This window comes from Micromys minutus, assembly GCF_963924665.1.
Source record: "Micromys minutus genome assembly, chromosome: X".
NCBI classification, from domain to species: Eukaryota; Metazoa; Chordata; class Mammalia; order Rodentia; family Muridae; genus Micromys; species Micromys minutus.
In genome coordinates this window covers 123406877-123432197 of record NC_137970.1, presented here as the reverse complement: position 1 = coordinate 123432197, position 25321 = coordinate 123406877, and the positions used below count along the sequence as shown (strand labels likewise).

Sequence of the window (25321 nt, the reverse complement as noted above, 5' to 3'; positions counted from 1 at the left end):
GGGAATGGGAAAGAAAATCTTGAGAATCTGAAAGAATATGTAAGGCCCTTCCCACTTAACCAGTTGTGAGAGGCCCCTGCCCAGGATATCGAGAAATGATACATTTTGACTTCTGTCTTCTCTTTCAGAAAGTTGAGTCTGCTAAGACCGGGTATTACTAGAGCCCAGAGGGAGCCAGGCATCTGTGCCAGATTAGGTATGTGTTGGATCAGGAATCCAGGTATGTGGTCGTGGTCAAAAATGAACATGTGAAGAGGACCCCATTCCCATATGGAAGACTGCATCAATGCTGTATGCTCCAGTTGCAATAACTGGGAGCCCAGTGTAGGGGCTACCATACAAAGAATGGACAGCAGGACCCTCAAGAGAGTGAGCTAAGATGATTTGCAGGTAGATTTGGGAACTTCTATATCCAAAGACTTGAGCCCAGGACAGTTGTTAATTATGTGATATCCCACAGAGAGTTCATTTCTCTGAGGAGAAATACAGGGTGTTCAAGTGAGGAACTTCATCAGATCCGCCCTTGAACACAGTTGTTGGTTAAGTACACACATGGGAAGCTCTCGGAAAAGAACCCTGGATGAGCAAATATCTCTACCCCAGACATAGAGCTTTGCTACAAAGAGACTTCCCTGGGGGCACTGTCTATACTAGTCTGTGTCTCCTGCTCTCATTCCAGCAGGAGGTCAAGGAGCTGAAGGGCCTGCTGACAGCACTTTGACCTGAGTCATCTGGGAGAAGATCAGGTTTGTCAAAACAAGGTGAAAGGTAAGAGAGTCCCTTCCTTATACAGAGTACTCACTCCCTACCTGCCTGAGGCACTTGGAGTGGTTTCTTCTCTCTCTCCTGTTCTTCCTGATAGCTCACAGACTAGCCTCTTGCCTTAGGAATAAGGACAGCACAACTGAACCACACTGAATTAGGTTCTATCTCTTGGTGACCCTTGACCTGGTGTCAGGATATGGGTAATGAACTTAATTCCTGGTGTCCCACTTCAGAGACAATGAGAGTTGTTCTGAGACTTGACATCAGGCCAGAGGAGGCATACACAGGGAAGCCATTTATATTCCTTTCCTATAGGCCAGGACATATATGGTAACACTAGACTTTGACCAGTGAGCATTCCCCAGGCAAAATCCTGTACCTGGGATTTGAGAGCTGCCTACGGGACAGCTGTCAGAGTCTACTCACCTTCTCCCTTTCTCCCTCAGACCTCTGAGTCTTCATCCCTGTGATCTGCACGGTGCCCTTTCTGTGTCCCCAAGAAAATTCAGAATGGATCCTCCAGAGAACAGCCAGACCTTCAAAATCCTGGAGAATACTCAGTCCTCTAGCAAGACAGGGGACCAGGAGGGTAACCAGGTCCCCATAGCAGAGGTGGGGGAGGGGGTGGCCATTGCAGCCACTTCACATGATGTGTTTGGGGGAGGGATACTGGCTGCCTCACAGCATTCTCAGAGGGCATCCCATCCTCCCACTGCCTTGGGCTCCATTGGAGGGGCAACATCTGTAGAGGGTTCTCATAACCGATCCAGGGCATTGGCCCATGCAGCATTCCCCACACAGGAAGCAATAAATAGAAAAGTAGTCAGATTAGTGCAGTTCCTTCTTTTGAAGTATCGAAGTCACCAAATAGTAACTAAGGCAGGAATGCTGGCTCAGATCACAGGAGCTTATGAGTTGTCCTACCACCAGATATTTACTAAGGCCTCTGATTGCATGTGGCTATTGTTTGGCATTGATGTTGTACCAGTGTACCCCCTTGTGGACTCCTACTCTTTTGTCCCTGCGCTGGGGATCACCTATGATGGGATGCAGCACGGTTCTCCGGGGATCCCCAAGACAGGCCTGGTCATCACCATCCTGTGCATCATCTTCTTGCACGGCAACTCTGTCAGCGAGGAAGAGTTGTGGCGTTTATTGAATATCATGGGACTGTATGCTGGGAGGGATCATTTCATGTATGGGGAGCCCAGGAGACTCATCACTGAGCATTTTGTGCAGGAAGGGTACCTGGTATATAGGCAGGTGCCTGGCAGCCTCCCTCCAAGCCATGAGTTACTGTGGGGCCCCAGGGCCCGTGCAGAAACCACCAAGATGAAAGTCTGGATGTATTTTGCCACCGTCGTTAGGCAGCATCCCAGATCCAATCCCTTCAGGTATGCAGAGGCTTTCATTGAAGAACTACTGGGGCGCTAGGCCAGGAGCACCTTGCAAATGGTACCGCTGTTCAGACAAGTAACATTCCAGTGCACTGGTAGTTCCCTTCCCAGATCAAACAGGCAGAGACATTGGTCTAAGACTATACCCCCATTTCAGAGCTGGTGGGAACAGTTCCATTCTATTTGTCTTTTTCTAACTGGATGTCTTGGTGTTGACTGTTGTACCAAAATGTTTGTGCTTTTACTACAGTGTTCCTAAGCTGCAGATGTTTAACCTTTATGGATGCAGTTACTAAGGAATGTGTTCTTGATCCAGGCTGGGAGACTCTTGTTATTTTAAAAAAGGTTGGGGGGCAGTTGCCTCCTTCTGTTTAGTTTGTACAATGTCTCTGGATTTCATGATATTGGAAACAAAAATTTTTTGAGAATGTGAAGACCTTCACATTATTTTGAACAAGAAAATAAATTTCTTCTTGATTTCTTCATTGTGTTTATTCCCTTTTTCTGTTTAAATACTAAAAGACTAAACCAATTGTAAGAGGAACTGCTGCCCCAGATCTTCAGTGAGCACATTGTCTCTCTAAGGCTCTGGGATAGTGGGAGGAGGGAGAAGTCAGACCCTTTAGGACCCACAGGATGTGTGAGTGCAGATGACACAGACTTGCAAAGGAGCCATCAAACAATGCTTCAGACCAAAGTCCAAGCTCAGGAAAGCTGCAGTGTGCTCTCCGAGCAAGAACAGCCACATGTCAGAACCATAAAGAAGGCAAAAGTGAGTATGGAATATGAGAAAGAAGCTGATACCAGGACTTTTAGGATGTGATGAATTTGGGGTAGAGAGATGGGAAACTTTTCTGAGCAGTCTCTGCTCTTCAGGAACTTGTCAATGAGGAATCAGCCTGGAGTGTCCTTCAGGGATTAAACATGAACAAACATGTGCAATCACCTGGGCTGAAACAAACAAACACAGTAAGCAGAGAATACTGACCTTGCACAGGACCTGTAATCACAGTTGAACACACCTCAGGCACTGCAGGGCTGACCACAACCTCTGGAAGAGGTTTGTGAGTCATGGTGCAATTATGGGAAAGTGAGTCTTAGCACTCCTCCTCCACTGTCTCCTTGGTCAGGAGAGGCAGAGCTGACTATTAAGGTCACTGGATTATTTGTCACTTGGATGAGTGTTTTCCCTGCACAGGTGACTCACTGTATATGACATGTAAGCCTAGTGTCCACAGAGGAGAGTAGAGGATGACAAATTTCATGGAAGTGGAGTTTGAGAGGTTGTCCTCCTCTATGTGAGTGTTGGAAACTAAACCCTGCTCCTTTGCCAGTGCAGCAAGAGCTATTAAACCCTGAACCAAATATGTAGCCCTAGATACATTTAAATTTTAACAGTAGTGTGTGTTTGTGTGTGTGTGTGTGTGTATGTGTGTGTGTGTGTGTTTTATTATGTTGAGGGCTTATATGCAGTCATCTGTGCAATTGTGGACATAAGAGAACAGTTTTCCTACTGATTCACAACTTCCTTGGGGTCAAGGCAGAATCTGATGGTTTTAATACCTCCTTCTCCTCCTTCCTCCTCCTCCTCCCTCCTCCTCCTCCCTCTTCCTCCTCCCTCCTCCTACTTCCTCCTCCTCCTCTTCTGGGCCAGATCACTGTTACTTTTACTGTTTTCTTCCATAGTCCAGACCGGCCTGAGAGACAGTGGCTTATTCTCCTTCCTGTCTGTCTGACACCTCACCAAGGATGTGCATGGATTACAGTTGCTCAATGATGATGCCCAGTATGTTTTTAGGTTAAAGGAGCTAAAGCTGATGCAGGGGATTGAGCAGCTATCATTTTTATGTTTTGATCCATACATATACTTGTTCCTAAGATAACCTTCCACCTCCTTACCTCCATTGTCATTTGGGGGAGTCTAAGGAAATAAGGTCTTGGGGAGGTTGGTAAACAGCAGTGGGTAGTGGTTTGTCTGAAAAAGTAGCTTTATGGTTGTTTGAAGCTGGTCTGGGTCTCGCATGCTAGGAGGTTCCTAGCAGGTGCGAGAAACACACAGATTTCCACATGTGTTTTAAGGGACATTGGGGGATTTTTTGAAGTTGTTCCTTGAGATTTCATTTGGGCTCATTAGCTATCTCATTCCCTACCTTTCAGTATAGCTCTCCTCACTGTGTGAATTTGCCCTGGAGCCTTTCCATGTAGCACATGAACTCCAGCCTTCCTGATGGACTGCCTTTATCACATCTATTTCCCAGGTGATGAGCTCTGAGATACACAGTATTGGAAATCTCCCTGATTCTTGTCACAGGTCAGAGGGAAGGAGTCTGCAAGCACCGCTGACTCAGACAGTTCCTATACTTTTGGAATCATGGCTGACCCTCCTGCTCTTAAGGACAGGGTGCTTCTTGGCTCTCCATAAGTTCTTATCAAGGCTCAAACATAAGGACCTTCCAGGAGTCCAGTGTTACTTACTGAAAACAACTTCTAATGAAAGGTAGCAATGCAAGAGCCACATGAGCTTGGGGGTTTGTCCCTAAGTACATCCTGGGTAGCTGAGTGTCCAGTATGGAAGTTTCTGGTCATTCCCAGGACTGTCCACTGGCCATGCTCCGTGTGTCTAGTCAGTCAATTTATGTGGTCTTGAGCCATCCTCTGTAGGGAAGAAAGGTCCCCCTGGCCTTTCCTGTGACTGACTTCACAGTGTCCATGGCACCTACTGAGGTATTAGTTGACAGTGGATGTTGGAGCAGAATCCCACACAGTCCTCTGGCTAGAGATAGGGGCAACCTCTGCCACCATAGCCTTGGGGTCCAAGTGGTGTGTGCAGATCCGGTGAATGGAAGGGTGAAAACAAATTTGGTTGCTGCTTCCCTACTTGGTCCGGGAGCCTGGTTTGACTGTCTCTGCTGTTGGGCTCAGCTTGCCTGTAATTCTGCTTCTACCATGGAGTGTCAGCCAGACTGAACCAAGCCAGGCAGAGGCATTGGCTTGGTATGTAAGAAGTTTAGGAAGGGAAATCTCTTCCCAATCAGCAGTGTTAACAACTCTTATAACAAAGGTTCTCAGGCTCTGCAATGATTTTTACATGAGTGTTTTCACTATTGAACAAATCCCCAGTATATTTGCATTTTCGTGTTGGTGATGAGAAACAAACCCAGCTCACCTACCAGAACAGAGAGAGGTATTAAATACAGAGTCATTTCTCCATCCCCTCTTTTATTATCTGTTTCTTGTACGTGGGAAGTTTTCATAGGAAAACCCAGCGTTTTGTTTGTATTTCTCCTTTTACCCTCTTCCCTCATTTCTGGGCCTATCTAGATTACCTTGAGTTTTACCTTGTAGGTTGTTTGGCTGTGAGACCACAAATGGGATCCAACAACTGTGTACTTAGTGGCAACATAGCTCTGTCCTTTAGGACATCTGGCATGTTCTCAGGCTCAGAATGATATGAGTTTGACAATACCCATTAACACTCAACAAATTAACATGAGGTGAGTGTAGAAGAGCAAAGTCTCAGTTTCTCTCCTTTTCCACATTATGAAGAAAGTTCCATCTTTGGCAGGCTTTCTATCCCACACCCAGGATTTTCGTATCAATGAATTCTCTTGAAGGCACAACCTGGAGGTGATACTGGCTGTCCAAGGTTCTCACTTCCCAATATGTGTCCATAGTTTCAGCACTCAACAGCTGCTGTTGGCTCTTTCCTAGGATAGGGTCATTCTTAGCACCTGCCTATGGGTCTGGTGTGCAGAGCACGTTCCACAGAACAGAGCACTCCACCAGCCTATGCAGTATGAAATCCCACTCCATAGGGGCCACTCTCCACATCGAGATGGGTGTAGATAACACCTCACAGGGCAAACCCATGCTGTATGACTGGGTTTTGAGGTAGATCTATTACTTCTGCTGGAAGGAGCTGCACTACTGATTTCAGACTGTCTGTACAGGTTTCCACTGTCAGCAGCACTGGACGAGCATTTCCCAGGTTCCACAACCTTGGTGCATGTGTTAAAGCACAAATTTAACAGTTGGATGTGGCCCCAGATTTCAGAAGGTGTCCTACAAGCTCGAGATATAATGAGACTTGTGTTTATTTCTGAGGTTTCACTGTGGCCAGGTAGCCGTCCTGTGTTCCACTGTACTAAATATACCCGGTATGTTCTGGACAACTGTGGGAGAACAATGTGAAGGAGGAGAAAGAGGAAGAGGAAGAAGTAGAGAAGGAGGAAGAGAAAGAAGATTAGGATGTGGAAACAGCTGTGGAAAAGGAGGAGGAGAAGGAGGAGGAAGAGGATGAGGGGTACAAGGAAGAAAAGTAAAAGGACATAGAGGAGGAGGCAGAGGAGGAGGAGGAGTTTTATTATTGGTATTATCAAGGTCTATACTCAGAGAACATTTGTGTTTTCAACAAGATAGTCAGATTCATTAACAAGTCCAGAAAGGATATGCAGGTATTCCCTGAGGAAAACCATCATTTTCTCTGGAAAATAACATGTGTAATGGTTACTAAAGAGTAAACCTTATGGTAGTAAATTAACATCTTAAACTTGTGCCTACAGTCTGTATGCAATGCTATCTAACACTTGGCACTGTTCCAAACCCTTGCTTTGCACACATGTGGGTCAGTCTGTCCCTTTATTGGACAGCAGCAGCTTTTTTTATGTCCTCAGCATCAAGGTGCAGAAGGGGGTGGCTACTGACCCGTGGTGTCACCTCACAATACTGAGGTGACTCAGAGCAGGAGATTCCATTCTCCTGAGTCCCCACCTCAAACAAATATTGCCATAAAGTATCTTGGCAGAAAACTGAGGGTCCCTACCAAGCATCAATTAGCCCTGTGTAAGCACACTTCAAACTAAGGTGCCTATGTACTAAGGGATGAACTCTATGATACAGTGATCCCTGAGAAACAGGCCCTTCTCAGCACTCTGTGTTGGGAAATTCCCGGACACATAAGGAAAACACACTTTAGAAAGATTGCAAGGCAACCTGTGTAATGTTACTGTGGAATTTATACACCTAAGAGTTCTCATCCTACCTCACACATTCAGAGTTGTAGTTAGAATTTCTAAGATAAAGTTTGCATGAGACTCACTCATCCTTGCCTGGGCAAACTGTATGCAGAGCTCTTACATTGCAGAAGGCCTAGACATTGTTGGGCATCTCCACCTGTTGTCTTCTTCACCACAGATTTGCAAGGGTATTAATGTCTGCTCAGCAGCTGACCCTGGACTGAAATATCAGCCCGGGGAAGCATGGCCTGTGGTGGGGGAGGGGCAGGGCAGACAGGTGACACTTAGAAATTAATAAAGCAATTCAATTTAGAAATTAAGAGAGCATATAATCTGAGATATCTTTGCACCCTTACTCTCCCTTAGAAATACTGGCTACAATCTTTTTAGAGTTCTATATCTTTATCTGAAGACTGGTAGAAGAACGCTGAGTTCCAGGCAGGTAGGATGAGTGTCTTAAAGCCCACGTCCACAGTGACATGACTACTCAAATAAGGCCATACCTACTTCAACATGGCCACACCTGCTAATAGTGCCACTCCTGTGTGGAGCATAGACAAACTGACACACCTAATCTCTCACAAGACCTTGCTCTCTTCTCTCCTAATTTCAAGAAAGAAACAGAACTCCAGAACTGGTGTCCTCCAGACCCGAGTTTATATATCTTAGAAGAATGAGAAAAGATAGGCTCTGAAAGAAAAGATTCCAGGAAAAATAAGATTTGGTGTGCTCTCCTCACAAGATACATCCAGCCACTTGTATAGCTGAAAATTCTGGCAACACTGAACGTACAGAAGAGAAGGAAGGAGAACAGACAAGGAGCTGTTCTTGGGACATTTCCTGGAAGCAAGAATGTTTATAGTTCCTAGACTGTAATAAGGCTCAGCACATAGAAACAGCTGGATCTCCATGCATGTACTTTCTCACTGATGTGCAGGCACATTCACAGTGGTACAGTCACACATGTAGACACAGACACACACACAGTAAGTGAATGATGAAATTCTAACATTTTCAGCCCAGTTTTGAAATAAGAATACTTAGAATCAAGACAAAACTAGTCTGCTTCTTTGTCCTTCTGCCCTTTATTTTACTGAATTTTTTGCTTTAGGTTTTCATATTAATGACTCACCCTATATCCTGAAGAGAACTTGAGAAATATAACCTGACTAGGTCTATAACCAACCGTGAATCTATTGACTGATATTCTTTCTTCACACAAGTAGAACATACACATTCCTAGGGAATGGTCCATTTCACCACTGAGTTTGATGGTTTCCTCTGTTGAGGAGACACAGAAGAAGAGATATCCCTGAGGCCAACTTCTCAGAGGCATCTGCTGACAAGCCAGGCCTAAACCAAACAGGAGACATTGTTAAACAGCACTCTTTGACTTAGCTGGTGGTCAGTGACCCAGCATGCAACTCTGTCTCTCTGGGACAAGCTATATCACTTTTCTTCCATCTTCTTGTCAAGAGGCCTCCTTGTACTTCCTCTGAGGACTTAGCTGCCTTTGTACTCACTGAATAAACGCTAAGAAAATGGGACAAAGGTATTGAAAGTAGGCAGGAATGAGGACTGGCTTGTAGAACTGATGGCCCTCACAAACCCTGGCTTTCTCTCACTAGAGACTGTGAGATGGAGCTGTGTTGGTCATGCATTCCTCATTGTCCTCAGAGGACATGCTGTATAGCTTCTGATATCATTACTGTCTACTCCTAAGCCCTACTTCCTGCCTGCTCCAGGTAATTCTGTTTTCCTGGCTGCCTACTCAAGGAGTTGATTCCACGGACAAAGAAAAGGTTGAAGGGGTTATACTGTCTGATTGTGTGTTATCTTGACACAAGTGGGACTTATCACAGAGAAAGGAGCCTCCCTCTAGGAAATGCCTCCAAGAGATCCAGCTGAAATCCATTTTCTCAAGTGATCAAGTGGGGAGGGCCCAGCCCTTTGTGGGTGCTACTATGTCTGGGTTGGTAGTCTTGGGTTCTATAAGAATGCAAGCTGAGCAAGTCAGGAGAAAGAAGCCAGTAAGTAACACATGGCCTCTGCATCAGCTCCTGCTTCCTGACCTGCTTGAGTTCCAGTCTTGACTTTCTTTGGTGAACAATGTGGAAGTGTAAGCTGAATAAACTCTTTCCTCCCCAACTTGCTTCTTGGTCATGATGTTTTGTGCAGCAATAGATCACTGAATAACACTGGGGAGGATGGGTGAGGCCGCTGGTTCCAAGAGGGTTTGCAGGCCCTCCTGGGCTGAGGGGCTTCACCTGGGCAGCGGTGGTGCTTGCTGGCCCTGGGGACCAGGGACTAGGCCAATGGAATGCACCCTGAGTAGCAGAAAGAGAATGAAACAAGTAGATAATCTTGACAGTTTTAAAGAAGAATGAGTTTGTGGAACAGGACCTCTGACAATCAACCCCTCAAAGATGACCAACAAAAGGACTGTGAATATTTTTTTGATAGACTTTGTGAGGAAGAAGAGGAGGCTGGTGCCAAATGCTTGGCCAGCACTGAACAGAAGAAACAGTTAGTTGTAAGTAAAAAACATGAAAAATGGATTAACTGTCAATGATGATTTTAGAAGTTACTCTCATGGTGCAAGGCAGCAGTTTCTGAACTCCATCAAAAAGGGGGTATTAACGTCCGAATTTTGGGGAGTCTTTGATTAAGATGAGGTTGATGTTAACGTTGAAGATTAAAAAATATGAAGTATGTATGTCTACAAAACCTATGTTCCAGCTTTCGTCAGGACAGGGCCACAGACTAGGAAATGCTACACCAAGAATCGCTTCTAAAGCAGAGTATTGAAGTTGACAATAAAAGCACTTTGTCTGCTGTTTCACTGAACAACTTGGAGGATTAGCAGGATCCAAATTTGGATAGCCAATGGGGAAAGGACTGTCCAAAGACTTGACGTTTCCCATAGGGTGAGCCACATCAAAGACGTGATTGAAAAATACCAAGGATCTCAGAGAAGGCTTCCCTTTGCCCTGGCAACAGCCCTTCCTTTCCTCAGATTTCTGGATGAGAAGCTCACATTGGAAGAAGCAGATCTGCAGAATGCTATAATCATTCAGAGACTCCAAAAGACAGCTGAGCCTTTTAGAAAACTCTGACAGTTTCTGTTTTGAGACATGCTGAAGTGGCAGACAGAAGCCAGTGTGACTGAACTTGTGGTTTGAGGGCTTCCTAATCCCTTATTAGGGGGTTCAGTCATCACAAGCTAGGAGAATGACAGGGCTGTCAACCAGAGTCTGTGCACTTTTGTCAACAGGCTATTCAGAAGAAATGCCTGTTTTCTATACTAGTTAACCAATGTGATATATAAAGTAGCTGTATCATTAATCTTAATGTGATCTAAATTAGCAGAGTATTCAATTATCTAAATCAGCATCAGCATTCAAATATTATTTTGAAACAACAGATACTTTTATAAATGTTAGCTAACTCAGTTTTTAAATAGCAGTACATTAAAATATTATACACGACCTATCAAAAGCATCAATGTAATTATTATATTGCCTGTGCTTCATCCTCAGAGCTTTTCAGGTTTCACTCTGATGGCAAGAAATACTCAAATATTCATTTGGGTACAGTATCCAAGATTTATACTCTTTAAATTTGTAATTTAAAAGCACATACAGAAAAGTTATCCAAAGCTAGGTGGTGGTGGCAGACCACATTTAATCCCAGCATTTTAGAAGCAGAGGCAGGAGGCTCTCTGAGTTCAAGGACAGCCTGTCCTACAGAGTTAACTTCCAGGATTACACAGTGAAACCCTGTCTAGAAAAAAATAACCTCAAAGTTTTCGAATATTTACTTATTTAAAAATAATTTTGAATCTGTCTACAGAGGCGTGTGCCCTATAGCTCCAGCACACAGCACTTGGACAGGGAGGATAACTTGAGCCCAGCAGTTTGTCAGCCTGAGCAACATTGTGAAAGCCTGTGTCTTGCTAGTAACAACTTTCACACCCCAAGAGATGGCTCAGCAGTCAGGAGCATTGGATGTCCTTGCAGTAAAGCTAGATTCAATTTCCAGCGCACATGGCAGTACACAACCATCTGAAACTTCTGCTCCAAGATGGTCAACTCCCTTGTCTGACAACTGTGGGCCCTGCCCTAAAGTTATACATAGACACACACATAGACAAACAATTCTGCTTATTAAATTTTTAAATGAATGGAAAGATTTATCTAGAGAGGTAGCATTGTATTTTCCTTTCTCCAAAATTGTCATGTCTGACTTCATGAAGATGAGGAGTCTCACCTGTCTCTACATTCACTGTGTTGTAATATCACATAGCTTACAGTCTCTAGAAGACAAAGCTTTTTATTTGTGGGAATGAAAAAGAAACATGTGACTGTATGATTAGGAAAGAGAATTTGACAAAGGGTCATTTGATAGTCATTCAAAGGGCTAGTGCCTGGCCAAAAATGGCAGTTCACATGGTCCTAAGCACTTGAAAGCCTGAGGCATGAGGATCATTACCATGAGGTCAAGGTCAGCTTGAGCTACAGAATGAGAGTCTGTTAAAACTACAAAGTCTATTCCTGGCCCTGTCCCAAGCATTGTGACCACTGACTGAGGTGGGTGACAACTGCACTTGGAATCTTCAATAGTGCATAGGTATTGAGTGTAAGTGCAGGAGTTCTATACTAAGTCTGAGTCCACACTGTGTGCTTAACCATGCTCCACCCAAAAAGTTTCCTCGAGTCAGTTTATCCTCTTTCCATGTATACTCAGGATGTCCCTTTTTAAGCTAAACTACTGGCATAACCTGCACCTTGCCTCCCATCCACAGATGAAGCAGGGCTGGAAAGTGTGGATGAGGTTTTAAGTAAGATTGAGAAATAATGAGGAAGCCTGTGTACATAACTAGATGTCCTTTCCTTCATCCCTTCTGTTTTTAAAGATGCTTTGTTCCTGCTCCCAGGCTTCCATACACTAGACTTGTGTGTGTTGGGTGGGCAGTGTGGAATGGAGAATGAAGGAGAACATCTTTACCTAGGAGATTAGCAGGTTTATAACAGAAAATTAAATATTTGTTGATAACGTTTATACAACACTAACAGAACCCTTTTTAGCAATATAAATAATTAAGAAAAAAGGAGAATAGTATAATCAATGGTTTTATTTTTCAGACACAGGCAAAAACTTTTGATTGTTAATATGTTCAGGAATCTCTAAGGAGATGTTTCATATAGGCCTATGCTGAAACCCTTCTATTTATTTAGTTATAATTGACAAATGGTTCTCTGTATTCTTATGAGGAGCTTCTCACAAGTGTGTTTCTTGTGTATCTACAAATAAAGCCTCCAGTCTCTAATTAACCAGAAGTTGCAGTGGGGGTTTCTTGTGTGTCCATGTAGAGTACATGCCAGGCAGATGTTCCAGTAGAAAGAATAGTCTCTAATTAAAAAATAAAGAATAAATTGCCAAGGAAAGCAAGACGTAAAGTGAACATCTCAGTATAATAGAGAGTGACCTAAGTCATGGCTCCAGAATTGTCATTGTCAGCTGTCTTATCTGGCAGGTGAGATAGACATTGAAATGCATGTCTGACTGTACACATGATAATGGCTAGTTAGATTACTATGCACTGTCAAAACTAAAATAATCTTACTTTATTATGACTCATTCAGTACACCTCATGATATTTCCATTCATTGACTATGTATTTATTTTAGTGCCTTAATATAATTTTGATGTATTTTACTAATAGTATACCAAACTGTCTCTTCAAGATAAAATGCTGCTCACTGAAAGGATCTGTTAAGTAATTTAAACTTGTTGTACAGCAGGAACATGTGAAAAACAAAGACAGAGGAAGAAAAGGAAGAGGAACTATTCTGACCTCTCATTGTTCAATTTTGGGAAGCTCTGTTATACGCCCCCTTGTGGTCATGCCACATCTGTAGACCAGCTGAGATGAGCTGATGTGTGATGACTGTCCTCTCCTGCATTGGCCTCATGGTGCTGATACCATGTTTTGGAACACACAAAACAACCTCCTTTGCTGATGCACGTTTATTTAACGTCTGCATCAGCTTCAAGTACACCATAAACTCTTCTTAGCCTTGATGCTTCCCCTTCATTCCTGTCTGCTAAGGTCATTCCTGCCTTTCAATAATACTAATGATGAACCATTGTGGCCTCCACTCTTCCAGGCCCTCAGTACCAGCAATTTTGCCTCTTACGCTAGTGGCTTGGCAGAGGAGGAAGTCCTGTTTCTCTACAGGATCTCCCAGTCCCTGAGCAAGCTTTATCCCCAGAGGCTTTCTTCTAGCCTGTGACATAGGAATACTCCCCTCTACAGAGGGATTAGCATGCTATTCCAGCTCCTCCCTCCATTGGCTCCCCTGTTCTGTCTTTCAGGTCCATTTTAACCTCTGATTTTTGTTGATCTGGGACGTTACTCTGGTTAGGGCTTGGCAATACCAATCCTGACCTCATCCTCTTTTTCTGGACACTCTCCAGGTTTTAGTATTGCAAGTTCTGCAGCCAATATGCAGTGTTGACGGCCCTCTATGAAACTGGGGAGGACAAATCCTGGGAGCAGATGCAAATGGTCCACCTCTCCACAGGCTGGCCTTTCCAGGAAATCTCTAATGAGGGAGGTGTAGCAACCAGGCAACCAGCTGTTGCTGGCTGCAAGTGACCTTTATTCTGCTTGCTTCCTGCAGCAGGCCTTAATTAACCGTGAGATTTCCTAGAGCACCCAGAAACAACTGTGTCATCTTGAGTAATCCAAGAAGCCATGGAGGTTAGTAGAGTGAAGGAGTGTATTAGATCCACATCACCAGGATATAGGAAGGTAGAAGCAGGGTTGGAAGGATAAAGCACAGCCTGACAGTCTAGACCAGTGAATCAGGCCAATGGAGAGGAAAACTTACTCTACCTTTGAGCACTGTTGAGCCTTGATTCCCATGTCATATCCTTCTAGCATCTGAAACACTGTGAGCTATGACAGCCTGACCAATTGACCAAATGAGTGACTAAATGAATGAATGAATGAATGAATGAATGAATGACGTGTGCTTTAGAAAGGAAAAAGTGAGTGTCATCTGAGAAGCACAAGGATGCCCCAGTGCTTGCTTTCACACAGCAGATTCATATTTTTCCTGGGATTAATATAGCAAGATTCATAAGAACTTCTTCTACCTGTTAACCGAGCATTTCACATCTCTGAGGGTGCTGAAGCCACCTTGTCTCTGGAGGATAGACCCACTGGCATCTGGAGATCTTTTAGCCTGCTGGAAGATGCTGAACAAACCACATCAGGAAATACCACAGAGTGAGTCAGTGGCTTTTGGCATCTGAGGTCTCTGAAGGCCAAGGGCCCAATTTGTACTGAATCCTGATCCACAGGTCTGTAGCTCTCCTCACAACCAAGAGGGGTACTCTTCACAGAGGTCCTATCATCTGGGTTTTGAGAATGGAAACATTGACGCCCAGTGACCTTAAACAGCCTTTCCCACCCAGAGGGTGTCTTACAACAGGCAGCCATGAGTGTCCACCTATCCAGGACCATAGAGCATCCCCCAAGAAAATCCACTAATAGGGGCTTTTGAGAGCTGCCCAAGGGATAACTATCAGAATCTACTCACCATCTCCCTTTCTCCTTCAGGCCTGTGAGTCTTAATCCTTGTGACGTCCAAGGTGTCCTACCTGTGTTCTTAAGGAACCTCAGCATGGATCCTCCTGAGAACAGTCAGAAATTTCACCTCCTGGACACTAGTCAGGCCCAAAGGGAGAGAAGGGATTTGGAGGGTGCCCATGTCCCCATATCTGAGGCAGAGCAGGTGAAGCCACTGCCACTACCTCAGGGGCTGTGTCTATGGGAGGAAAGCTGGGATCATCCCAGAATGCTCAGAGAGTCCTCCTTTCCCCACAATACCATGGGCTTCACTGCAAGTTCACCATCTGTTGGGGTCAGGAAGAAACGTAAGGGAAATTGTTCACCCCGAGTCCCCTTGGCAGGATGCGGTCCATAGAAAGAGAGTTGATATGATTTTGTCCCTGCTCCTCAAGTACAGGAGGAAGCAGCTGACATCCATGGTAGAGACTGTGTATGTGATCATCTGGGATTAGGAGGAGCGCTGCCCTGAGACCTTTACTATGACCGATGACTGCATGAGGCTGATGTTTGGCCTTGACATGATGGAAAGGAATGCCACTGTGCTATCCTCCTCTTTTGTCCATGCCCTCAGGATCAGCTCCGATGGGATGTAGAATGGCTCTCCAGGCATACCCAGGACAGGCCTGGTAATCACATGTGACACATCATCTCCCTCTGGCAAACACAGGGCTCTCACTGGCTCTTTGTAATGTCTGTGAGGCCAAAACTAGATGGACCTTAGATGAGCCTTATGTTTGCTACTGATAACATCCTTAAAATAAAGGTGAGCACATGAGTCAAGTGTATTTAGAGATTGTCCCTGACTGCATCTGGGGTAGCTGACTGTCCCACTGTGGGACTTTATGTCCATTCCCAGCACATTACAGTGTCCCTTGAACTGACCATGCCCCCATATGCTGGGGCTTCCATCCCTGCATCTTTACCCATCTTTTCTGATGTTGGTAATGCCTGCTCTGTGGTCTAGAAAGAACACCCTGCCCTCACCCATGATTGTCCGTCACACTGACCAATGCACCTGTTGACATATTGAATGACAATGGTCACCTGTCACACAGCAGAGACTCACTGGCAAGAGTTCTCTGCTAGGTCAAAAGAAATATGAGGATTCTCAGCCTCTCAGGAGAACAATGGAATTGGGAGGGGTCCAGGGATCAGAGGATGCCTCGGTTCTAATTTCAGACATGAAACCCTGCCCTCCTTACTACCGGCAACTCCACATACAATGATCAGGGTTGGGGCTGTTACTGAGAGCCATTGTGTGAGGTTTCTGAAACACAGAGGGCCACTCTGTGCAGTTTGAATGAAGATAGACCCTAGGAGGTAGACATTAAAGGTTCCTTTGAATGTTGTCCTCGAAAGGTCATGCAGCCTGTTCTCCCTGAGTTTTGAGAGTGACCCCTCTCTCCAGATGATCATGAGTCTCATGGTAAGGACATCTGTTGGTCCTCTGGAAATTAAGAAGGGAGGTACCTGACCCACATTAACTCTGCAGGACAACCTAACTAGAAAGATAGTGTACTTCATGCACTTCTTGCCCATCACATGTAGGAGGAAGCAACAGGCAAGTAGGGCAGAATTGCTCAATGGGGTCATAGGAGATGATGAGGATGACTATTCTGTGATCGTAAGTAAGGCCTCTGAGTCTATGAGGCTCGCCTCTGGCTTTCACAGGATACAAGAGGATGAAATTGTCCACTCCACTGTAGTCTTCTACCTACCACAGGGATCTTCTCTGATGGAATGCTGCATGCAGGTCCTGGCATACCCAAGACAGGCCTGCTCATATCAGTCCACTCGTTTCTGTGGGGAACAAGGGTCCCTATCCAACCACCGAAGGGAAAACCTTGGAATTTTTTCCAAAATAGCTGGGAGTAATCCTAGAGCTTACCTCTTCAGGGATGGAGATGCTATGAGATCAGACAAACAACACCTACACCAGGCTGGCCCAGCAGATGGTCCTTCTGCTCTGACACAGTCATTCTGGTCCACTGGCAGTTCCCATCCAACATCAGGTGAGACACAGTCCCTGTTCTCACAGCTGTGCATTCATAGAAAGGTGGCAGGAGGAGATTGTGACAGATTCCATCCTTCATGTACTGACTGAGAGACTTGGGGTTTCTTGGTTTTCAAAATGTTGCTTTTTTTACTACAAAATCCACTAGCTGGACATGTTTTATATTTATGAAATAATTAATAAGTCATGTGATTTTATTGCTCCAGGATTATAGAACCTTTTCAGTTTGAAAACAGTTAAGAAAAGCCTCTAAGTTGGAACTTTTCTTACAGGCTACCAGGTCAGTCGAGCCGTTTGCTCCTGGGTAGTGGTAGTTTACATGAATAGGATGACATTACTTTTTTCCTGCCTTATGGACTTAATCTCTCATTCTCATTGATTAAATGAGTTTTTTAAAAAGGTATAGAAATGTAATCTTTTTCTTTCTCAAAGCTTCTAAAAGCACATGCTCTGCACCAAGCACAACAGCACGATGCTCTCAGTTTCTGTTTTGTTTTTTAAGGACACTTGTTAAATTAATTTCATTATTTATTCATCTTACATCCCATTATTAGCTCCTTCTCTCAGTCCCTCCTCACACAGAACTTCTTCCCTTCCTCCATCCTTGCCTGTTCACACACTTCCCTTGTCCCCTGGTACCTCAGGTCACAAACACAAGGCTCATTCTCTGCAGCTGAGGCAAAGTGGCCCATTTAGGTGAGGCAATCCACAGAAGGGCAGACAACATATTCAGGGAACAACCCTGGCTCTCATTATTAGGGGATCTACGTGAGGACCAAGCTGTATGGCTGTCGTATACTTGGCACAAAGGGATCTAGGTCCAGCCCATGCACACTCTTGGGTTGGTGGTACATAGGAAATGACTTTGAAGTTATATTTCATTTTCAAAGCTCAGAAAATATACTGTCAAGAAATCATAACATTCTGAATCGAGGTAAACCTGCTGCGCGTGTAAAAAATGAACAACATACACTTTAAGATGAAGACTATTTTGTATATTATTAAAACACATAGTAATTGTTTATATAGCAGTGAATTCCACTTTACAAGATGTGATTCACAAGGCTTATATCAGGTCTAAATTAAAGTAAGAAAAATAAATTTAAAGCCCTCTAGTCTCTTTAAAACCCAGTTAAGGGGTGGGGGGCAGAGCTCAGAGCCGTGGTCTGAGGTGTCCGGAAGTGTGAAGTCCACGTGTGCTCTGTGCATCTGTGACTTCCGGAACTCAGGGCCATTTTGTGAGGCTCCGGAAACGAAGACCTTCACACACGGGGTTCCAGGATCGTGAGGGGTTCAGAGCCATTTTCCATTGGGCCCAGAAGGGTGTTTTCCACAACTTCCTTCAGGTATGTGGGGATTTGAGGGGTGAGGACTCCAGCCATTTTCTGAGGTGTCCGGAATTAAAAAGTCCGCGCTCGGCTTCCTGAAGCGGGGGCACGAAGGGGTTGACACCGTTTTGTGAGGGTCCTGGAGCAGCGACCTTCACACACGGGGTTCCAGGGACTTGAGGGGTTCAGAGTCACTTTCCCTTGGGACTAAAAGGGTGTCTTTCCCAACGTTCTCCAGGTACCTGTGAATTCGAGGAGGTGGGGACTCGGAGCCATTTTCTGAGGTGTCGGGAAGTATAAAGTCCACAGGCGGCTTGTGGAATAGCGGACATGCGGGTGAGGCGTGTTGACGCGGTTTTGTGAGGCTCCTGGAGCAGAGACCTTCACACACGGGGTTCCAGGCACGTGAGGGGTTCGGAGTCACTTTCCCTTGGGCTTGGAAGGGCCTATTTCACAAAGTGCTTCAGGTGTGTGGAAAATGGGGGGACAGGACTCGGGGCCATTTTCCGAGGTGTCTGGACTTATGAAGGCCACGCTCGGCTTTTGATTGGAGGAATTAACGCGTATCGAGGCCATTTCGTGAGGCTCCTGGTATGGAAACATTTGCACACGGGGCTCCAGGTACTTTAGGGGTTTGCAGTCATTTGCCAGGGCATCTGGAAGGGCGTCTCTCACAAATTGCTTCGGGTTTGTGGGAATTGGGGTAGAGGACTCGGATCTTTCGAGGTGTCCGGAAATATGAAGGCCACACTCAGCTACTTGAATAGGGGACAAGTGGGTGACAGTGTTGAGGCCATTTTCGGAGGCTCTTGAACAGAGACCTGCACACATGGGGTTCCGGGAACTGAGGGAGTTCAGAGTGTCATTCTGTGCTGCCTTGACAGGGCTTCAGTAACTTGGTGTGTCAGGCTTCCAGGGATTTTTCAGGGGACATGGAGACGATTGCTGAAGTACCTGGAATTATGAAGGCCATGCTGAACTTCTTGCATCTGGATCCTTAGCGCAGTGCAGACATTTTGTGAGGTTCCTTGAGGGAGACCTTGAGGTTCCTTGAGGAAAGGACCACATTCTCTTGAAGGCTTAGAGCCACGTCCAAAGTGTCTGGAAGTGTGATCAGTACTGTGCTTCTGTATTTGGGAACTGGGGAAGTGTCAGTAAGAAAGTGCTTCAGGTAATCCTTAACTGGGGAAGAGGAGGAGCTCAGAGCTGTTTTTGACATAACAGGGAATTGTGAGTTTCCTGGAATGGACATCTTCACCCACATAACTCTATATCCAGACCTTGGTGATGGCAGCTCAGAGGCATTTAATGTGATGCCTAGAAATGAGTGAATAATGCCACTCTTTGGACATCAGGAAATCGAGGAACACACAGTCAATTTCTGACATAGCTGGAATAATTGAGGTCTTAGTACGTTCCTTTACTTATTCTTTTCTGTTCTTTCTGTTTACATTTCAAATGTTATTGCCTTTCCCGGACATGCCACCATCCCTTCCCTTGCTTCCACAAAGGTGTTCCATCTCCCAACCACCCTGTCCCACCTCAGCACCTTGTCATTGCCGTACACTGGGAAAATGTGCCTTCATTGGACCAAAGGCCTCTTCTCCTATTGATGCCTGACAATGCTATCCTCTGCTGCATATGTACCTGGAGACATGGGTCTCTCCATGTGTGCTCATTGCTTGGAGTTTTTGTCTCTGAGAGTTGTAGAGGATTTGGCTGGTTGATAATGTTCTTTTCATGGGATTGCAAACCCTTCTAGCTAATTCTGTCCTTTTCCTAGAACCTCCATTAGGGTCCCTGTCATCAGTCAAATATTTAGCTGCAAACATCCACAACTGTATCTGACTCTGGATGATGTTTATTACATAACAGGTTTTGTGGGGTTTTAATTTATTTTTGTAGGTCCTGGAAAAAAGAGAGTCAGACATGGTATTCTATATCTAAGCACTTGGTGGGTTCATAGCCATTTTGGGGGGTGGGGCAAGTAATAGGTCATTTCAGGTTTACCACATCCCTGGCTTAGATGGATGTGAGCCATTTTGTGAGCTGACTACATTGTGACATCCATGCCATGCTTTCAGAGTGGATTGACTAGTTTTGCGGTTTGAAAAGGCCCTTGTGAGAATAGAAAGTTTACAAATAAAGCATTGTTGACTCTTTGGTCAGCATGTCCCCAAACAGGACTGACAAAACTTCTAGCTTTCATGAGTAATTTGTTGAGATAATATCAAGCTACATTTTATTCATTTTGTCAGTCAAAGAAACAAACAGAACCTGAGCGCACCAGTGAGCACTCCTAGGCCTTCCATCTCTCTCTCCTAGGACTTGACTGTATTAAAGCCTAGGGTTTAGTATCTTGTTGCTTCCTGAATGTCCAAGTACCCACTTCTGGGGTGAGCCACTTCCCCCACTATTTTACATACAAAGACTTCCTGGGGGTGGGAGGCTAAGAGACAGCCTAAGCTTGACCTAAGAGAAAATGTCTAGATAGTAGGTTCTGAAGAAATGCTGAAAGAATGCAGCCTGGACCCTAGTATGATCCAACTTTTAAAAACAATTGCATGCTTGCCATTCAGAGCACAGGTGGGCCTTTACACACCTGAGTAGCATGGGATGCCTGGAGGAGGCCAAACTGACTCACTTGACCTTTGCTCCAGGCTGTGGTGTGTGAATGAGCAGAGAGATTGATTCTGGGAGTAAGGCCTCAGATATATAAGCATAAGCCTCAGATATGTAAGTGTAAGGAACCAGAATGACCCAGGAGGAGCCTAAATCCCCCAATAATGGTCAAGTTAAAGCTGCCTGCTCTGCTGTATTGAATATTAATGGAGGTTCAATGCAGACCAAAGATGTCATCCCTGACTATTGTATTAGTTGTTAAGGTGATGGTTTGAGCAGGCTTTATGATGTAAGGTAGATGGAATTAGGGGGAGTCTGGAAGTCCTTTCTGGGGAATGGGAAAGAAAATCTTGAGAATCTGAAAGAACATGCAAGACCCTTCCCACTTAACCAGTTGTGAGAAGCCCCTGCCCAGGATATCGAGAAATGATACATTTTGACTTCTGTCTTCTCTTTCAGAAAGGTGAGTCTGCTAATTCCGGGTATCACCAGAGCCAAGAGGGAACCAGGCATCTGTGCCAGATTAGGTATGTGTTGGAACAGGAATCCAGGGATGTGGTCATGGTCAAAATGAACATGTGAAGAGGACCCCACTTTCCAATGGAAGACTGCATCTATGCTGTATGCTCCAGTTGCAATAACTGGGAGCCCAGTGTAAGGGCTACCATGCAATGAATAGAAAGCAGGACCCTCAAGAGAGTGAGCTAAGATGATTTGCAAGTAGATATGGGAACTTCTATGTCCAAAGTCATTAGACCAGGACAGTTCCTCATTACGTGATATCCCAGTTCTCTGAGGAGAAATACAGGGTGTTCAAGTGAGGAACTTCATCAGAACCGCCCTTGAACACAGTTGTTGGTTAAGTACACACATGGGAAACTCTAGGAAAAGAACCAGGGATGAGCAAAGCATCTCAGCTCCAGACATAGAGCTTTGCTCCAAAGACACTTCCCTGGGGGCACTGTCTATACTAGTCTGTGTCTCCTGCTCTGATTCCAGATGCAGGTCAAGGAGCTGAAGGGCCTGCTGAGAGCACTTTGACCTGAGTCACTAGGGAAAAGATCAGGTTTGTGAGGACAAGGTGTGAGGTAAGAGAGTCCCTTCCTTATACAGAGTACTCACTCCCTACCTGCCTGAGGCACTTTGAGTGGTTTCTTCTCCCTCTCCTGTTCTTCCTGCTAGCTCACAGACTAGCCTCTTGGCTTAGGAATCTGGACAGCACAAATGAACCGCACTGAATTAGGTTCTATTTCTTGGTGACTCTTGACCTGGTGTCAGGATTTGGGTGAAGACCTTGATTCCTGGTGTCCCACTTCAGAGACAATGAGAGTTGTTCTGAGACTTGACCTCAGGCCAGAGGAGGCATACACAGGGAATCCATTTATATTCCTTTCCTTTAGGCCAGGACATATATGGTAACACTATTCTTTGACCAGTGAGCATTCCCCAGGCAAAATCCTGTACCTGGGATTTGAGAGCTGCCTAAGGGACAGCTGTCAGAGTCTACTCACCTTCTCCCTTTCTCCCTCAGACCTCTGAGTCTTCATCCCTGTGATCTGCACGGTGCCCTTTCTGTGTCCCCAAGAAAATTCAGAATGGATCCTCCAGAGAACAGCCAGACCTTCAAAATCCTGGAGAATACTCAGTCCTCTAGCAAGACAGGGGACCAGGAGGGTAACCAGGTCCCCATAGCAGAGGTGGGGGAGGGGGTGGGCGTTGCAGCCACTTCACATGATGTGTTTGGGGGAGGGATACTGGCTGCCTCACAGCATTCTCAGAGGGCATCCCATCCTCCCACTGCCTTGGGCTCCATTGGAGGGGCAACATCTGTAGAGGGTTCTCATAACCGATCCAGGGCATTGGCCCATGCAGCATTCCCCACACAGGAAGCAATAAATAGAAAAGTAGTCAGATTAGTGCAGTTCCTTCTTTTGAAGTATCGAAGTCACCAAATAGTAACTAAGGCAGGAATGCTGGCTCAGATCACAGGAGCTTATGAGTTGTCCTACCACCAGATATTTACTAAGGCCTCTGATTGCATGTGGCTATTGTTTGGCATTGATGTTGTACCAGTGTACCCCCTTGTGGACTCCTACTCTTTTGTCCCTGCGCTGGGGATCACCTATGATGGGATGCAGCACGGTTCTCCGGGGATCCCCAAGACAGGCCTGGTCATCACCATCCTGTGCATCATCTTCTTGCACGGCAACTCTGTCAGCGAGGAAGAGTTGTGGCGTTTATTGAATATCATGGGACTGTATGCTGGGAGGGATCATTTCATGTATGGGGAGCCCAGGAGACTCATCACTGAGCATTTTGTGCAGGAAGGGTACCTGGAATATAGGCAGGTGCCTGGCAGCCTCCCTCCAAGCCATGAGTTCCTGTGGGGCCCCAGGGCCCGTGCAGAAACCACCAAGATGAAAGTCTGGATGTATTTTGCCACCGTCGTTAGGCAGCATCCCAGATCCAATCCCTTCAGGTATGCAGAGGCTTTCATTGAAGAACTACTGGGGCGCTAGGCCAGGAGCACCTTGCCTATGGTACCGCTGCTCAGACAAGTACCATTCCAGTGCACTGGTGGTTTCCTTCCCAGATCAGACAGGCAGAGTCATTGGTCTAAGACTATACCCCCATTTCAGAGCTGGTGGGAACAGTTCCATTCTATTTGTCCTTTTCTGATTGGATGTCTTGGTGTTGAGTGTTGTAAAAATGCTTGTGCTTTTACTACAGTGTTCCTAAGCTGCAGATGTTTAACCTTTATGAATTCAGTTACTAAGGCATGTGTTCTTGATCCAGGCTGGGAGACTCTTGTTATTTTAAAAAAGGTTGGGGGGCAGTTGCCTCCTACTGTTTAGTTTTTACAATGTCTCTGGATTTCATGGCATTGGAAACAGAAATTTTTTGAGAATGTAAAGACCTTCACATTATTTTGAACAGAAAAATAAATTTCTTCTTGATTTCTACATTGTGTTTATTTTTCTCTTTGTGTTTAAATATTATAAGACTAAACCAATGCTAAGTGGAACTGCTGCCCCAGATCTTCAGTGAGCACATGGTCTCTCTAAGGCTCTGGGATAGTGGGACGAGGGAGAAGTCAGACCCTTCAGGACCCACAGGATGTGTGAGTGCAGATGACACAGACTTGCAAAGGAGCCATCAAACAATGCTTCAGACCAAAGTCCAAGCTCAGGAAAGATGCAGTGTGCTCTCCCAGCAAGAACAGCCACATGTCAGAGCCATAAAGAAGGCAATAGTGCTTATGGAAAATGAGAAAGAAGCTGATACCAGGACTTTTAGGATGTGGTGAATTTGGGGTAGAGAGATGGGAAACTTTTCTGAGCAGTCTCTGCTCTTCAGGAACTTGGCAATGAGGAATCAGCCTGGAGTGTCCTTCAGGGATTAAACATGTACAAACATGTGCAATCTCCTGGGCTGAAACAATCAAACAAACACAGTAAGCAGAGAATACTGACCTTGTGCAGGACCTGTAATCACAGTTGGACACACCTCAGGCACTGCAGGGCTGACCACAACCTCTGGAAGAGGTTTGTGAGTCATGGTGCAATTATGGGAAAGTGAGTCTTAGAACTCCTCCTCCACTGTCTCCTTGGTCAGGAGAGGCAGAGCTGACTATTAAGGTCACTGGATTATTTGTCACTTGGATGAGTGTTTTCCCTGCACAGGTTACTCACTGTATATGACATGTAAGCCTAGTGTCCACAGAGGAGAGGAGAGGTTAACAAATTTCATGGAACTGGAGTTTGAGAGGTTGTCCTCCTCTATGTGAGTGTTGGAAACTAAACCCTGCTCCTTTACCAGTGCAGCAAGAGCTATTGTACCTTGAACCAAATATGTAGCCCCAGGTACATTTAAATTTTAACAGTAGTGTGTGTGTGTGTGTGTGTGTGTGTTATTGTGTGTGTGTGTGCTATTATGTGTGAGGGCTTATGTTTGCAGGCTTCCGTGCAATTATGGACATAAGAGAACAGTTTTCTCACTGATTCTCAACTTCCTTAGGGTCAAGCCAGAATCTGTTTGTTTGTTTTTTTTTTAATTAAGTCTTTATTAAATATTGAGATCAGTTGAGTTTCCATCAATATTACACATGTCCTGCAATATTGTAATAATACATATTTCATTAACTACATATTCATAGCTTTCTTTAAAAAAAAAACGACTTTACTTGCATAGTAGGAGTTTACTAGCATGTGAAAGAAACACCCAGATTTCCACATGTGTTTGAAGCGACATTGGGGGATTTTTTGAAGTTGGTCCATGAGATTTCATTTGGGCTCATTAGCTATCTCATTCCCGACCTTTCATTATAGCTCTCCTCACTGTGTGAATTTGCCCTGGAGCCTTTCCATGTAGCACATGAACTCCAGCCTTACTGATGGACTGGCTTCATCACATCTATTTCCCTGGTGATGAGCTCTGAGATACAGAGTATTGGAAATCTCCCTGATTCTTGTAACAGGTCACAGGAAAGGAATCTGCAAGCACCGCTGACTCAGACATTCCTACACTTTTGAAACCAT

The 25321-nt window shown here is 45.1% G+C and overlaps 2 protein-coding genes and 1 pseudogene across 3 annotated transcripts; all 3 read left to right on the top strand.

Annotated features, from left to right (window-relative positions):
• Window positions 1-1275: 1275 nt before the first annotated feature.
• Window positions 1276-2199, top strand: LOC308415251 (melanoma-associated antigen 11-like; the record flags this gene model as incomplete). The annotated part of the gene is made up of 1 exon (XM_080910246.1): window positions 1276-2199. One exon carries the CDS (start codon window positions 1276-1278, stop codon window positions 2197-2199), a length of 924 nt encoding a protein of 307 aa, XP_080766372.1.
• Window positions 2200-9522: 7323 nt separating this feature from the next.
• On the top strand, window positions 9523-10293 carry LOC308414576 (UBX domain-containing protein 2A-like; annotated as a pseudogene). Its single transcript has one exon. The product of its transcript is annotated as a UBX domain-containing protein 2A-like (transcript).
• Window positions 10294-22378: 12085 nt separating this feature from the next.
• Window positions 22379-23302, top strand: LOC308415249 (melanoma-associated antigen 11-like; the record flags this gene model as incomplete). Its single annotated transcript, XM_080910244.1, has 1 exon — window positions 22379-23302. The coding sequence occupies one exon, from the start codon at window positions 22379-22381 to the stop codon at window positions 23300-23302; it is 924 nt and encodes a 307-aa protein (XP_080766370.1).
• Window positions 23303-25321: the final 2019 nt, after the last annotated feature.